This window comes from Pseudochaenichthys georgianus, chromosome 17 (genome assembly GCF_902827115.2).
Source record: "Pseudochaenichthys georgianus chromosome 17, fPseGeo1.2, whole genome shotgun sequence".
Lineage (NCBI taxonomy): Eukaryota > Metazoa > Chordata > Actinopteri > Perciformes > Channichthyidae > Pseudochaenichthys > Pseudochaenichthys georgianus.
The window spans coordinates 28,953,339-28,967,675 of NC_047519.1; the positions used below are offsets into that span (position 1 = coordinate 28,953,339).

The window sequence follows — 14,337 nt, forward strand, 5'->3', positions numbered from 1 at the left end:
ACAACTGTTGACCGTGTCTGCGGTAATGAACTGGAACAGCAGTCACGGCTCAGCTAAACTAAAACCTGTGCAAGTCAAAGGAAATGTGGTTGAGAATTTAAAAAGACAGACATTTAACCAGCGTTTGTTGTAATCATTCATTTATATTTTTACGTTTTGTTTTAAGTAGGTACCTTCTCTTGAAGTTAATATAAAAAAAAAAATTAGACAGTCAACCTTTTACTTTATATCATGTTTTTAAAAGCTTTGTAACTCTTCATGAATCTTGAAATGAAATTGTATGAAAGAGAGACCTAAAAAGGCCGTGTCATGGTAAATTGTGAGTGCATCACACTGGCCATCAAGTAGATGAGAGTTTGCTCAGATCTACTATTTACCTGACAAATTCTTGCTGACTTTACTTGGCATTAGTTAGTCTGCAGGAAAACAGACAAAGGGGCCTTAGAGCATACTGCTGTAACTTAAGATTTGTGAGACCAAAGTAAAGTGAAGTTAAGTGTTTAAGCAGTTAAACAATCTTTAATAGAAAATGATTAAAGATTAGAAATGTAGTAGTCTGTTTTGGATTGTAATTAACTTAATATAATCAAATATAACATACACTATGAGGAAGTTCCACATTTTGCTGCATTTTTTACTAGCAATGTGACACATACATACTTTTACTTACATACAGTGTAAGAGCCCCTCTCCAATATCAATGGTGCTAGCCCTGATCACTTGGCTTTAATGCCATAGAATCCCTAACATCTGCCAGCCTGTTGATTTGTGGTGCATTTCCGTTTATTTATTTTGACCAGATGAGCCCCTGGTATTTATAGCGGGAGTAAAAGCCCAGTGTGAGGTCAATCCCGGGCAAGGCTACGAAGACAAAATGCTCAAGCTGACCTGACATTCTTGTCCCCATTTTGCGGATTCTCCTGTCACCTAAATTGGCCCCTAATAAAAAAGTTGGGTGTGTCAGCAAGAGACTGGACTGAGCGTGAGAGCGAAAGTTTGATTTCAGGATAAAACCCCGGCCCTCTTTCCAGGAAACGAAGACTTCCACCTGACACGGTGTCAGTGTCTTGGCGTGCTGGGGGTCACGCGTGGCGGGCCGTGTGGCAGCGGGGAAATGCAGGATCTTCCTCTTTGTTTCCCCCCACAGCTCCGCAGGCCTCCAAGAGCATCTGTCACCACAGGGGGTCATCAGGGCCAAGATGAATGAGCCCCCAGTGGATTCCCCCCCCCCTCCTTGGCAAATGGCACAGGACAGAGGAGGGCATAGGGGACTAGGGGGAGGGGTCTGTGTGTGTGTGTGTGTGTGTGTGTGTGTGTGTGTGTGTGTGTGTGTGTGTGTGTGTGTGTGTGTGTGTGTGTGTGTGTGTGTGTGTGTGTGTGTGTGTGTGTGTGTGTGTGTGTGTGTGTGTGTGTGTGTGTGTGTGTGTGTGTGTGTGTGTGTGTGTGTGTGTGTGTGTGTGTGCGTGTGTGTGTGTGTGTTTGTTTGCACGCAAGTGAGAGAGAGAGGGGGCGAGAGAGAGAGAGAGAGAGAGGGAGGGTTTTCTGCTTTTCTGAGGGCAAGAGTGGGATTCCCATTACTCTCTATAGCGTAGCATGACGAAGGTGACTTGATACATACCAGAGAAGATTGAAGCTCCATATGCTGCCTGGATATCAACAAATTCTTTCCACTGGGATTTATTGTCTAAAATGGACTACATCTGAGAGAAACACTGTCCTCACATTTGGAATGTACTGCTTTTGATTTGGATTTCTGAGCGTTCACCCACTGGTCGAGTAATCATGGAAGGTACAGGAGACGCTGCTTTGCTGTGTGTCACGTGTGACTGAGGTAGCATTAATGAGATGGGCTTTTCACACCTAATTCAGAGAGCAAGGAGAGATGTTTGTTGTTAGTTGTTTTTCTTCGTTTCGTACCCCATCCCCCTTTCTCTCATGTCTGATGAGCAGTGTCTTTTCACCACAGCTTTTCTAATGTTAACAGTGTGCTGAGCTCATTCCTGCATTTCAACTATTGGCATGGAATTAAAATGTTAATTTATAACAATGAGGTGTAAACAATTAAGATGTTTATCACATTTTAGTTAACATTTTACCCACATCCCTTTCATGGTTTAGGTGAAATGAGAATTAAGTCAGTATGTTGTATTTATTTAATTATCCTGGATTAACTATTCTTTACTATGTCGTTTTTTTAAATAGCACTTTTTAAACTAAAGACAAATGTCAAGTTTATCTTTATGGAAAATATCTTCATCTTCCTACCTCTATTTCTCAGACATATTAATTTGAAGAGAAAAAAGAAAGTAGAATAATAGCTTGACTTAAGAAATGTGGCTTTGACTTGAAGGATCTGCTGAGTCAGAATGTGATCCAACCAGATCAAGTAAATCCTGCTTTTCTCCCTCTTTTGTAAACACTCTGTAATGTAATTATGCAGTTTAGGAAGAAACAAAAGAAGGACTGTAGCGAAAGAAAGACAGGATTTAAAAGTAAAAATCGGCTCAATTGGATAGACTAAGATATCAGAACATTTTTAAATGGTTAAATACCTTATGTTATTTAAGTCAGGATCACTTTACACAATACAGAGTTAAACCTTTAGTTTAAGCCTTTCTAACTCAAAGGGGCTAGGACCAGTAGGTTCACATCAGGTGTTATGAGTCATAAGTCATTAATAATGTAAAAATGATGGGTTGCCAGTTTTTAAAAGTTCCCTTTGTATAAAAAAGTTATTTAATGGACGTACGGTAATGGAATGATTACAACTTAAATGACAACATATTCAAATTGGATCATTTTCAACTGCAGTGTATTATATTTGCTACAATTAAAGAAAGCCCTGTACATTGCACTGTATATTAGAAGTAGCTATATACTGGGTGTGCCTGCACATGCAGTTGTATTTGCATTACAAAAGAGTATGTTAGAAATGTGTGTGTCCAACCTTTGCCCTCAGTCCAGTCTCGCTGAAACTGACCCAGCGTGTTGGCCTTAACATTCCCTTAAATGTCATTACTGGAAAGATAGAACCTTAATAAGCACCTTGGGCTGGGTTTGTGTCGGTATCTAGATTTATGGCTCCTTCGTCTTCATCTGAGGAGCCATCTGCGTCTCCTTCTGTGTCGTCTACTCTTCACAACTAGATAAGCATCAACATATTTCCAAACTCTGCTCCCTGGGTAATTAGCAGAGTTTGAGATGTTGGTGGGAACACCCAGTGCAGAGTCAAGCCTGAACTTATGCTGTGATACTTTAGCAAGTACTTTACTTTTCTTATGACCAATGCTACATTTACTTCTGACCAATGCTACATTTACTTCTGATTCAAACAAAAGTGTGAAAACGCATTTCAGTTGCACAGAAGTTAAAGAAGCAGCTTATAGTCATATTGACATTTGTAACTCTTTACCTTGATTAACTATATCACACTGGCTAATCATTCACATAATAAACTACATTGTGGTCAGTCAATGCAAGTTGGACCATCTTATGCACATGGTAGATTGTGACAGTCAGTGTTTTGAATGAAACGTTGCTTATGTTGTTTCAGAGCCTGAGTGGCTAAACAATACTTGTCAAAGGGTCAAAGTAGCTGGCAAATCCATTCAGAGTGGAGTGACTGTGTGTAGTGAGTGCGGCTACAAACTAAGACACCCAATTGTGTTTTATGAAAATAGCCCTGGGGGCCGTGGTGTCACATAACGCCTTTTTTTGCCTCGTAGTGAGTACATATGTCATGGTTAGAGCTACTGTTGATGTGAGAGTGGCCATAAGTGCACACATTTATTTTGCGAATGGGTATGTTCCTCGGACCGTGGTGACCTGCACTTCCACACTTTCTGCAGCACGTTAATGGCATTTATTGCAGTGCTACATTATCTCAACACTGTACCTAATCTACAAAACCTCTTAAGGAGATTTTTTTCAGCAGTATGACAGAAGCAGTACAACAATTTATTTGTTCAGAATAATTGGTAATTAGTGAGATATAATGAACTAATCAGCTGTAATCTGTCTTTTGACATCATGTTTTGTGGGTGTCTTTTAAACAACTTAGTGTCATGGCGTCCTAAATAGGACGATGTTTTCAAAAATTCCGTTAATGGGAAAATGCAATGGGAACAAGTTGGCTAATAAACTGTTTTTATTTTCACATTTTAGGAAAAGTAAGTCTTAAAAACGGAATCAGACACGACACTACTTTAAAAGTTTGTCCTTGTTCCTGTTTGTTACGTTTTTAATAAATAAAGATTAACGCAATCCTACAATGTACACTATAGTAAATGTATATGCTGCAGCATATCCTTCAGGAGGTATAACATGTTTAATCTTTGTTTCGCTTTATCACAGTTATAATCTGAGCTAACTACAGATCTCCCTGCTTTCCCCCAGGTCTCGAATCACTGAGTGAAATATCTTTGCTGAAGGTTTCCGCTGAATGGTAGAGATCCAGCATGTAGCAGAGCTCAACAAGTCCCTTCACGCCTGGGAACAATCCAACAACGTAAGTGCCTTTTGCAATTTGCATTCACTGCTCATTTGTAAACGATGAATTTCAGAGTGTCTGTGAGCTCATATTTTCTGTGTCCTGGTCTTCTCAAATCCACTGAGTGAAGATTACCTTACTCTGACCTGGGATCACATTCATGCAATCTGTCGATGCCACCCAGGAGCTGAGGAATGGCCTTGACTGACCATCTGACTGCCGAGAGGCCGTTTTAAACGCAGCACTCGGTGACATGGAAACCACTTTTGAAGCCAAACATGAAACTGCTTCTCCACAGTAGACTACACTCATTATGTTTGGCCATCAATCAAGTAAACTGCAGCCGCTGACTCACCTGAAATACCTCCCTGTCACTACAACTGACCTCAGCAACCACCTGAGTCACACCCCAGAAACATCCTGTCAGGGACCTTTTGAACAGTCCCGCTTTGTTTCACGTTGTGCAGGTGATAAAAGGTCATTCACTGTGTTCACCTCCGGCATGTGTGAGGTTAATGACAAGTATGTCCGCTGAGGCTTGAGGGTCAGGCAGCCGAAGAGGACTCCGGAGCCTTCTTTGACTTCTCAATTGAAGAGGCAGCCGCTGCTTTAAAAACGCCCTCAGGCACTCAGTCTACCCCCTCTGTCTTTGTCTCTCTGTGCAGCCACCTTCCTCCATCAGTTAAGCAAGACATACTGTAGCTTCATTCTGTTAAGCTGCTTATCTCTTTTCCAGCACAGTCAGGCACTGTTAATCTTTTCTTTTGTCTGGGTTGGTCAGACTCCTCCCCAGGAAGGTAAACATGGGGTCTGGAACCTGTTCAGGCGTGGGCAAACGGAGACCTGGAGGAGAAAGGCAGCTCCAACTTGATTCCCAGCCCGCACAGTGTTGACGAAACAAAAAGGTTCAGGGTTTCTGTGGGGGCTAAAAGGCCATGTTTATCTGGTACAGTAGATATTGATCCACTGACTAACATTCACTGAGTGTGTGCTACTGATGACCAGAACAACTCACATAGAGCATTCAACGCCAGAATAGAAAACGTAATATGTTATGGGGACTGTTGGTTGCATATTTGAAGACCATAGAGTCTTGGATGGACATTTTGTAGATTAACAACATGTTGATTACATGAGAAAATAATTCATCAGTAATGAAACAATTGTTGCAGCCCCAACAGATTTTAAATAGTAGTTTTCATTAATTAAATGTTTTATCTAGGCAAGGTAAGTTTATTTATATAGCACCTTTCAACACAAGGCAATTCAAGGTGCTTTACAAAAATGAAAGACATTCAGACAAAGGCATTTAAATTAAATGAAAAGATAATAAAAGAAACGCATGAATAAAAAGTACATGAATAAAAAGTTACAGTGCAGTTTAAGATATGAATAGTTCACACAGAAGTTCCACTTTACTGATGAACACAACGGCTCAGTTTCAATTAAAAGCAGTGACAAATAGATAAGTCTTCAGCCTGGATTTAAAAGTAGTAAGAGTTGCAGGTTTCTGGGAGTTTGTTCCAGATATTTGGAGCATAATAACTGAACGCTACACATCTAGTGTCTATGTTTAGTGCAATATTGCTTGAATGATCCTATTTTTATCAAGCCAAATTGCTGTAACTACATTTATAATCCAGCCTATGTGCACCTTTACCCCTAAAGAAATGCATTCAGTTTTAAAAAGCTGCTTCATAGCAACATATGCATTATATACACATCTACAATCTAGTTATTTTTGTTATGGAAATTGTTTTTCTTAAAAAGCCTAGTTATTTCTCATTACTCATTTCTAAACTTAAAAATAGATCACTTTTAACTGACTTCTTTCAAAACGTTGTCATGTAAGTGCTTGAACAGCTGCACAGGATCCTTTTGAGGTCTGATTGAAGACTTTGAGCTTCCTCCAAACAGCTGAAATCTTTAACCTGGCCCTCCTCTTGGCTGCTCTTGTGAAAATGAAGTCCAAGGACAGAAAAGGGAGGCACTTCAGGTCAAACTCATGTGTCAGGAAAGCAGCCAAAACTCCCTTTTTCGCGTTTTCAACTTACAGTTTCAACGCTCTTGACGACTTGCTAGGTATAAAAACAGACATAGTGAAATGTTATGACAACCAGAAAATGGGAGTTGGAAGAGTAAGAAGCTCCCATTTGCAATGATTGAGCACCCTTGTTCAGTGCTGCCTTTTTACCCGACATTTAAGTGCTTTCTGGTTCTCTTTCTTGTGCTCTCTGATTTGAGACTGCATGTTCAGCCCTCTGTCCAGCTGCCACCTGCCACCAGAGCTGCAGCCAACCTGGGGTCCACAGCCGACCCCGGCAGATGTCCCTGAGTGGACACTGGGGTGTAGGGGGCACAGGGGCAGAGTAGGCAAGGTGACACAACAGACAGAAGGAGAAAGAGCCACAACAACAAAAAGAGCAAAAAAACATTGGTCTTGGACATTTTGTTTGAGCTGACATAGAGAAAGTGTGTGTGTGTGTGTGTGTGTGTGTGTGTGTGTGTGTGTGTGTGTGTGTGTGTGTGTGTGTGTGTGGTGTGTGTGTGTGTGTGTGTGTGTGTGTGTGTGTGTGTGTGTGTGTGTGTGTGTGTGTGTGTGTGTGTGTGTGTGTGTGTGTGTGTGTGTGTGTGTGTGTGTGTGTGTGTGTGTGTGTGTTTTGTAAAGAGCATGTGCATGTTTTTCAATTTTCTGGCACATCTGTGGCTGCAACTAAAGCATATTTTCACCATTTTGTTGATATACCAATCAATAGTTTGGTATTTCCAATTTTAGAATGAGAGTTTCAAGAAGGATACAGCTGCGTTCATTTGTAGGAGACACGTGCTGCTGGTTGGCCATCTGCGGAGCTTTCTATTCTTCTGAAAGGAGCTAATCAATGAATGGAGATTCATTGACCATGACTGTGCGTCATCTTTGCTCATCATGCTGCCTCTCTTTGCTCTCACAGATTATGGGGAATTCGTACGCCGGGCAGCGGAAGTCCCCTCGATTTGAAGAGGCTCTCCACAACTCTATCGAGGCGTCGCTGCGTTCCAGCAGTGGAGACCCACAGCCCATCTTCACAAAGCTCTACCTGGAGCCGGAGCAGTATCCTGGTAACATGGAAGGTAGGAAATGCACAAGTCTGCCCGGTTATCAATAATGAGTTTCTTGACATTCACCTTTGGTTAAAATATAAAATATGACACATTCATTGTGAAAGTGTTACATGTTCCCTAAAAGGACTGACGTGTTATCAATATTGACTTATTGAGTCAAAGCTGTGGTTGTGTATTTCCTAATAATTTCTTGGAAAGTTTACTACGAACAGAAATATGTCAGTTGGTTCTTATTTTAAAGAGAATTTCTTAGTTAGTTATTTAAACTCACATACAATTTCATACATGTATTATTAGAACTTAATGTTTTATGTAGGTTAAATTGAATGCGTTACTTTAAACAAAATGTCTAACTGTTGCCTGTTGAGGTTAACTGCTGTGCATTGACTAAAACGACTCTTTATGTTACCGTTCTTTAAATCGCTATAATTTCCTGTGATGAGTATTCAATTACGATTTCAATTCCTTCTCGTAAATCTATTAGAATTTTTTTAGTAATTGAAAATCCAGTGTAACCTATACAATTAATCCAGGCCTGGTGAAAATAATCACATTTAAAATGTCCATCAGACATGAAGTCAAAAGCAGACCTCCATGGTGTGGAGCCAGGCCACGAGCTTGTGAACAGAAACTCTTCCAACGATCCGGAGGAGATGGAGGACGATGATGACTCAGACAGCAGCAGCCCCCCCCTCCCCTACCTTCAGGCCACTGCGCCCGACGGCTGCTGCACGCTGGACGGTAACTTTAAAGGCCTTAATGTAGACCATAAACACTTAACAGGTTTAGTTTGAATGACAAAAACATTACATATATATACACAGTATAGCGGGTGTCTTTGTTTTCCTCCCTTACAGTATAAACTATCCAATCCAACCTAAAATCTCTCTTTATTTACTTCAAATGTCACATCTGTCTCATCCTTCCTCTTCAGGTTTCTGCCAGGCCGGCAAGGACCTCCGCCTGGTCTCCATAGCAACTGAACCCATTGACATCCCAGGGGGCTTCGAGCTGGTCGGCGCCCGGTCCCCCGGAGTGCCCGAGCACATCCTGGTGTGTGCCGTGGACCGCCGCTTTTTACCTGATGATAATGGGAAAAATGCACTTTTAGGTCAGTCTGTTCTCCCAGTCGGATATCAGCGCCATTTCAACTTCCTGGTAGAAGGATGTCAAACAGACAGAACTGTAAAATAAAAGCAATATTCCCTTTTGTGTTCCTCCAGGTTTTTCAGGAAACTGTGTGGGCTGTGGAGAAAAGGGTTTCAGATACTTCACTGAGTTTTCAAACCACATCAACCTGAAGTTATCCACTCAGCCAAAGAAGCAGAAGCACTTAAAAAACTACCTGGTGAAAAATTCTCAGGGTGCTCTGTGCAAAGGACCCCTCATCTGCTGGAAAGGTACACATCCAACCTTTTCAAACACATTTTTTATTAGAAATGATATGCTGTTAAGAACTGTTTGCTACAGTGTTTGTGATTTCTCTCTCCTCAGACAGTAAATCCCGTCAGTTCTCGAAAAGTGCGTCGACGTCCAAACCCAGCTCGTCCTCCTCTCTCAGCAGCAAAGAAAACGGAGGCGCCAGTGGACACAGCTCCTCTCCCTTCTCCCTGTCAGGTGAGACTGCACAAAGCACAGATAACTGAACGCATTTGAAGATTTAGTGATCCCCTTTAGGGCCAACATCGATACATTTACCTGCTTGGTGATTAAACAAACAGTTGTCCAGTATTTATCAAAATCCTCCCTAAAGGTATGTTTAATGTAAGGCAAGGCAAGGCAAGGCAAGTTTATTTATATAGCACTTTTCAACACAAGGCAATTCAAAGTGCTTTACAAAAAATGAAAGACATTAAGAAAATCTAAAATCAGTCATTAAAAAGAAAAGCTAATAAAATAAACATAAAAAGAAAAAATACATGGATAAAAGTTAAAGTGCAGTCTAAGATATGAATAGTTCAATTAAAAGCAGCGACAAAAAGAAAAGTCTTCAGCCTGGATCTAAAAGTAGTCAGAGTTGCAGCGGACCTGCAGGTTTCTGGGAGTTTGTTCCAGATGTTTGGAGCATAATAACTGAACGCTGCTTCTCCATGTTTAGTTCTGACTCTGGGGACAGAAAGCTGACCAGTCCCTGAAGACCTGAGAGATCTGGATGGTTCATAATTTAGCAGGAGGTCAGAAATGTATTTTGGGCCTAAACCATTCAGTGCTTTATAAACCAGCAGCAGTATTTTGAAATCTATTCTTTGACACACAGGAAGCCAGTGTAAAGACTTCAGAACAGGAGTGATGTCATCCACTTTCTTAGTGTTAGTGAGGACTCGAGCAGCGGCGTTCTGAATCAGCTGCAGCTTCCTAATAGATTCTTTAGTGAGACCTGTGAAGACACCATTGCAGTAGTCGAGTCTACTGAAGATAAAAGCATGGACAAGTTTTTCCAAATCCTGCTGTAACATTAGTCTTTTAATCCTATATATGTTCTTTAGGTGATAGTAGGCTGCTTTAGTAACTGTTTTAATGTGACTGTTGAAACTCAGGTCAGAGTCCATGACTACACCTAGATTTCTGGCTTTATCTGTTGGTTTGAACATTGCAGACTGAAGCTCAGCGCTAACTTTTATACGTTCTGCCTTGGCTTCAAAAACCATTACCTCAGTTTTATCTTTATTTAATTGGAGATTAATGTATTGCCTCCATTCTCCCTAAAATGACAATCTGAGTTATTTTGTTGTTTGGTTTATGCTGATTGGTTTATGTTGTTGCCATAGAGACAGATGGTAGTGGCTAAGCCCTGAAATGTATTAGGATGAGCAAAGTCTGCACCGGTTGTTTATCAGTGAATGAAGAGGAGGCTCTCTTGGTTTCATCAGTGCTGTTTTGTTGTGACGCTTTGGTGTATTTGCCTTTGTCCTACTGACATTTATTCAATAGTAAATAAACCCACTTTATTATTATTATATTATATTATTATCAGTGTTGATGTCAGTTGTCCATTTTGTTTATACTTAGTTTTAGTTTTAGTAATTGAATACATCCGGGAAGCATACGTCTTTACACAACACTTTTTAATCTTGCCATTGTTTATGAAATGAGGTCATATCGACATGTTAAAATACTTTCAGGTTATCTGACCGCCAAATGTCCTATGAGACAGATTCGGCCTGGCTTTAAGGTGATGTTTCTTCCCTGACCTCTCACAACAGGAGCTCCTGTTCCCTCTTTGATTAAAAAAAGCTCCTGGGCTTTTGGTATTGATTTGTTCTGAACCTGGAAGCTGCCTGTCAACAGAGATCTCACACACACATGTGTCAGAGAGCAGAGCAGTGGGGATTGTTGCTCACATAACCTTTGCCTGAAATCTCCTGAATGGGTCCCTAAGGTTCATCCTGTTCCCAAAGAGGTCGCTCAAGTCAAGAGGTTACGTGCACTTCGCCACCTCTCCCTAAACATATTTTTATCCAGGAATGATTAATGAAAAGTAAAAAAAAATGGTTTGATTGTATTGTGCAGTGGACATTGAATACATACGAGACTCTTTGATTAAGAGCATGAAGATAAATAAATAGTCAGGGGAACGGAGGGAGTTGCTAAGTGTTACATGTATTTTAATGATAATTTATCATCTTGTTTTTATCTTCAGATTCTCCCCCAACCAGAACGATGCAAGTGTCCTCTATCTTTTTCGGGAGTCAGGACTTCAGAGACTGCAGTTTCATCAAACCTCTGTCATCCACACCTGGAAACAAGACTCTACCAATAGGTGAAGCATTTTATTCTCAGTGCACCTGTAATGTATTGTTATTTTACAAGCCATGTCAATGTAATTTGCTTTTACTGTGCTACATAGGCAATACAAGAAACACACACAATAACATACACATTTAAGCTCTCTCCTAGTTGCATCCTGGATCTGACAGTGGCATTTGCAAGGATTTAGATGCTAATAAGCCTTTGCCTTTATGCGAGTGACACTTAGATGGCCTTAGATGGTACTTATGCTGGAAAACGTTGCTTAGCTACGTGGTTCAGCTCAAGGCAGATGGACTTACCATAGCCCCAAGATTAACCTCTGCTATGGCTGGCTAAGACACACAAAACATGTACACACACACTGATGCATGTGTGTGCACTTGTATTTACACACCAATCAATACTGAAGGGAGGAATGCTGTAATGACTTTTTTTCACAAGGTTGTGATATTGACAAACAAAGGCTACACACACCAATCAATGTTTCAGACCATAGCAAACACAGGGAATATGAGATTGCAAAACGGCCAATCAGGTTATTGGCAATAGATGTTCATACATAGGAAATCCATAAGCCACTGTTACTGACACATTCTGATGTAGGCTATTGCTCAGCAGATAGTTACAGCTGCGAACATATTTGTTATATTATTATCCCAGCAACAATTGCCATCTCAGTTTTTATGGACGTTCATTGTGCCCAGAGAATGAATCATATTTAGTTGGTTGTGAACTGACCCAAATGATCAGATTTAACTTTACTTTTACTTTGTGCTAATTAGCAGTTGTTTACCATGCTCACATTCTTAGTGGAAGCATTGTTATACCTCACAATCAACATGAAATAATTAGCTAGTAGCTACATTGAGTACAAATGGAGATTGTTGTACATAAATACATTTAAAAAAACACACCGTTAATATTGTCAGTGTATGTCACTGTCACTGTTTAGCCTGCTGGTGTTAGCATTTAGCTCAAAACACTGCTGTGCCTTTACACAGCCTCACACAGAGACTGCCTTGACAGACTTTTCTTGTTTCAACAATCATTAAATAAGTATCTTTAGTATCAGTGTGTAATCAACTGCATGTGTGTATGACTTTAGTTCCCACAGCTCTGAGGGTGAACGTGCCGATAAATGGCCTGGGTGTTGATGGGCGACCTCCCTTACTGAGCCCCTCACAGGTCTTTTTGGGGCCTCAGAGTCAGGGGTATCGCACTGCTGACCTAGGAGACAGTCCTGGTAAGTAAATCCTTTTGAAGAGGAAATAACGTCACATATTTTACAATCAATAGGCTACACAGTGGAATGTATTTCACTTGCCTTATCTTTAATGTTTTACATGTGCTTTCACCTCACAACCTGAGTCAGTTCATCATGCTGTAGGATAGTCAGTAGATAGTAGACAGGGCAACTAGGGCAACTACCAGAGGGGCCGATACAGGCGCAGCAAGTTCAGGCAGGAATTCTTCTCATTCAGACCCACCCACTACTGAAATAGTTTGTCTATTTGTTAAAAGAGAGCAGCAAGGTGGGGTAGGTAAGTTTCAGAAACCGGTAAGTTTCAGAAACCGGCTCGAGATACACTTTTTGTTATATTCCATGGAATGCTCTTAACATTACATTACATTACATTACATTGCATTTAGCTGACGCTTTTATCCAAAGCGACTTACAATAAGTACATTCGACCAGGAAGACACAACCTTGAGGAAAACAGAATCATATAAGTACATCAGGTTTCATAGAGCCAATCATTCAAGTGCTACTCAACTGGCTTTAGATAAGCCAGTCCTTTATTAGTATATAAGTGCTCTGTTAGCAGTTCTTTGTTAGTCATTCTATCGCTCGAAGTGGAGTCGAAAGAGATGAGTTTTCAGTCTGCGCCGGAAGGTGTGTAAGCTTTCTGCCGTCCTGATGTCAATGGAGAGCTCATTCCACCATTTAGGAGCCAGGATAGCAAATCCACGTGTTTTTGCTGATGGGAACTTGGGTCCCCCTCGCAGCGAGGGTGCAGCGAGTCGTTTGGCTGATGCAGAGCGAAGGGCACGCGCTGGGGTGTACGGTTTAACCATGTCCTGGATGTAGGAAGGGCCAGATCCATTCGCAGCATGGTACGCAAGTACCAGTGTCTTGAAGTGAATTCTAGCAGTTACCGGAAGCCAGTGAAGGGAGCGGAGGAGCGGAGTGGTGTGGGACAATTTAGGAAGGTTGAAGACCAGACGAGCCGCTGCATTCTGGATGAGCTGCAGAGGTCGGATGGCACATGCAGGTAGACCAGCCAGGAGGGAGTTGCAGTAGTCTAGGCGTGAGATGACGAGAGCCTGGACCAGAACCTGCGTCGCTTTCTGGGTCAGCTGGGGACGTATCTTCCTAATGTTGAAAAGCGTGTATCTGCAGCAGCGGGTAGTAGCAGCGATATTTGCAGTGAAGGACAGGTTGTTATCCAGGATCACACCCAGATTCCTTGCAGTCAGGGTCGGGGAGACAACAGAGGTGCCGATGTTGATGGTCAGGTCAAGAGTGGGACAATCTTTTCCCGGAAGGAAAAGCACTTCAGTTTTGTCAAGGTTGAGCTTGAGATGATGAGCGGACATCCACTGAGAGATATCAGCTAAACAAGCAGAGATGCGAGCGACCACCTGGGTCTCTGAGCGGGGAAAGGACAGAATTAGTTGGGTGTCGTCAGCGTAGCAGTGGTATGAAAAACCATGCGGGCTAATGACAGATCCGAGCGAGTTTGTGTACAGGGAGAAGAGGAGGGGACCAAGAACAGAGCCCTGAGGGACCCCTGTAGTTAATTGACAAGGGTCGGACTCTGACCCTCTCCAAGTTACCCTGTAGGTGCGATCTTTGAGGTATGAGGTGAGGAGGGAAAGTGCAGAGCCTGACACTCCAAGTTCTTAACATCCCGATAGCAATGAATAAGTGCTTTGACAAAAAATCCATAAAAAAATGTCATCTGTGGAAGCCGTAATACTGTAAAAAGTACAAC

At 41.6% G+C, this 14,337-nt stretch overlaps 1 protein-coding gene across 3 annotated transcripts in view; it reads left to right on the top strand.

Annotated features, from left to right (window-relative positions):
* greb1l (GREB1 like retinoic acid receptor coactivator) overlaps window positions 1-14,337 on the top strand; it is a 54,749-nt gene that overhangs the window by 19,301 nt on the left and 21,111 nt on the right. For all 3 annotated transcript variants that reach the window (XM_034104272.2, XM_034104271.2, XM_034104273.2), the window contains 8 exons: window positions 4,396-4,507; window positions 7,441-7,600; window positions 8,162-8,332; window positions 8,526-8,702; window positions 8,815-8,991; window positions 9,086-9,208; window positions 11,232-11,351; window positions 12,447-12,584. In XM_034104272.2, coding sequence (XP_033960163.1) covers window positions 4,442-4,507; window positions 7,441-7,600; window positions 8,162-8,332; window positions 8,526-8,702; window positions 8,815-8,991; window positions 9,086-9,208; window positions 11,232-11,351; window positions 12,447-12,584 — 1,132 coding nt within the window. In that variant the 5' untranslated portion in view covers window positions 4,396-4,441. The remainder of the gene's footprint in view (window positions 1-4,395; window positions 4,508-7,440; window positions 7,601-8,161; window positions 8,333-8,525; window positions 8,703-8,814; window positions 8,992-9,085; window positions 9,209-11,231; window positions 11,352-12,446; window positions 12,585-14,337) is intronic.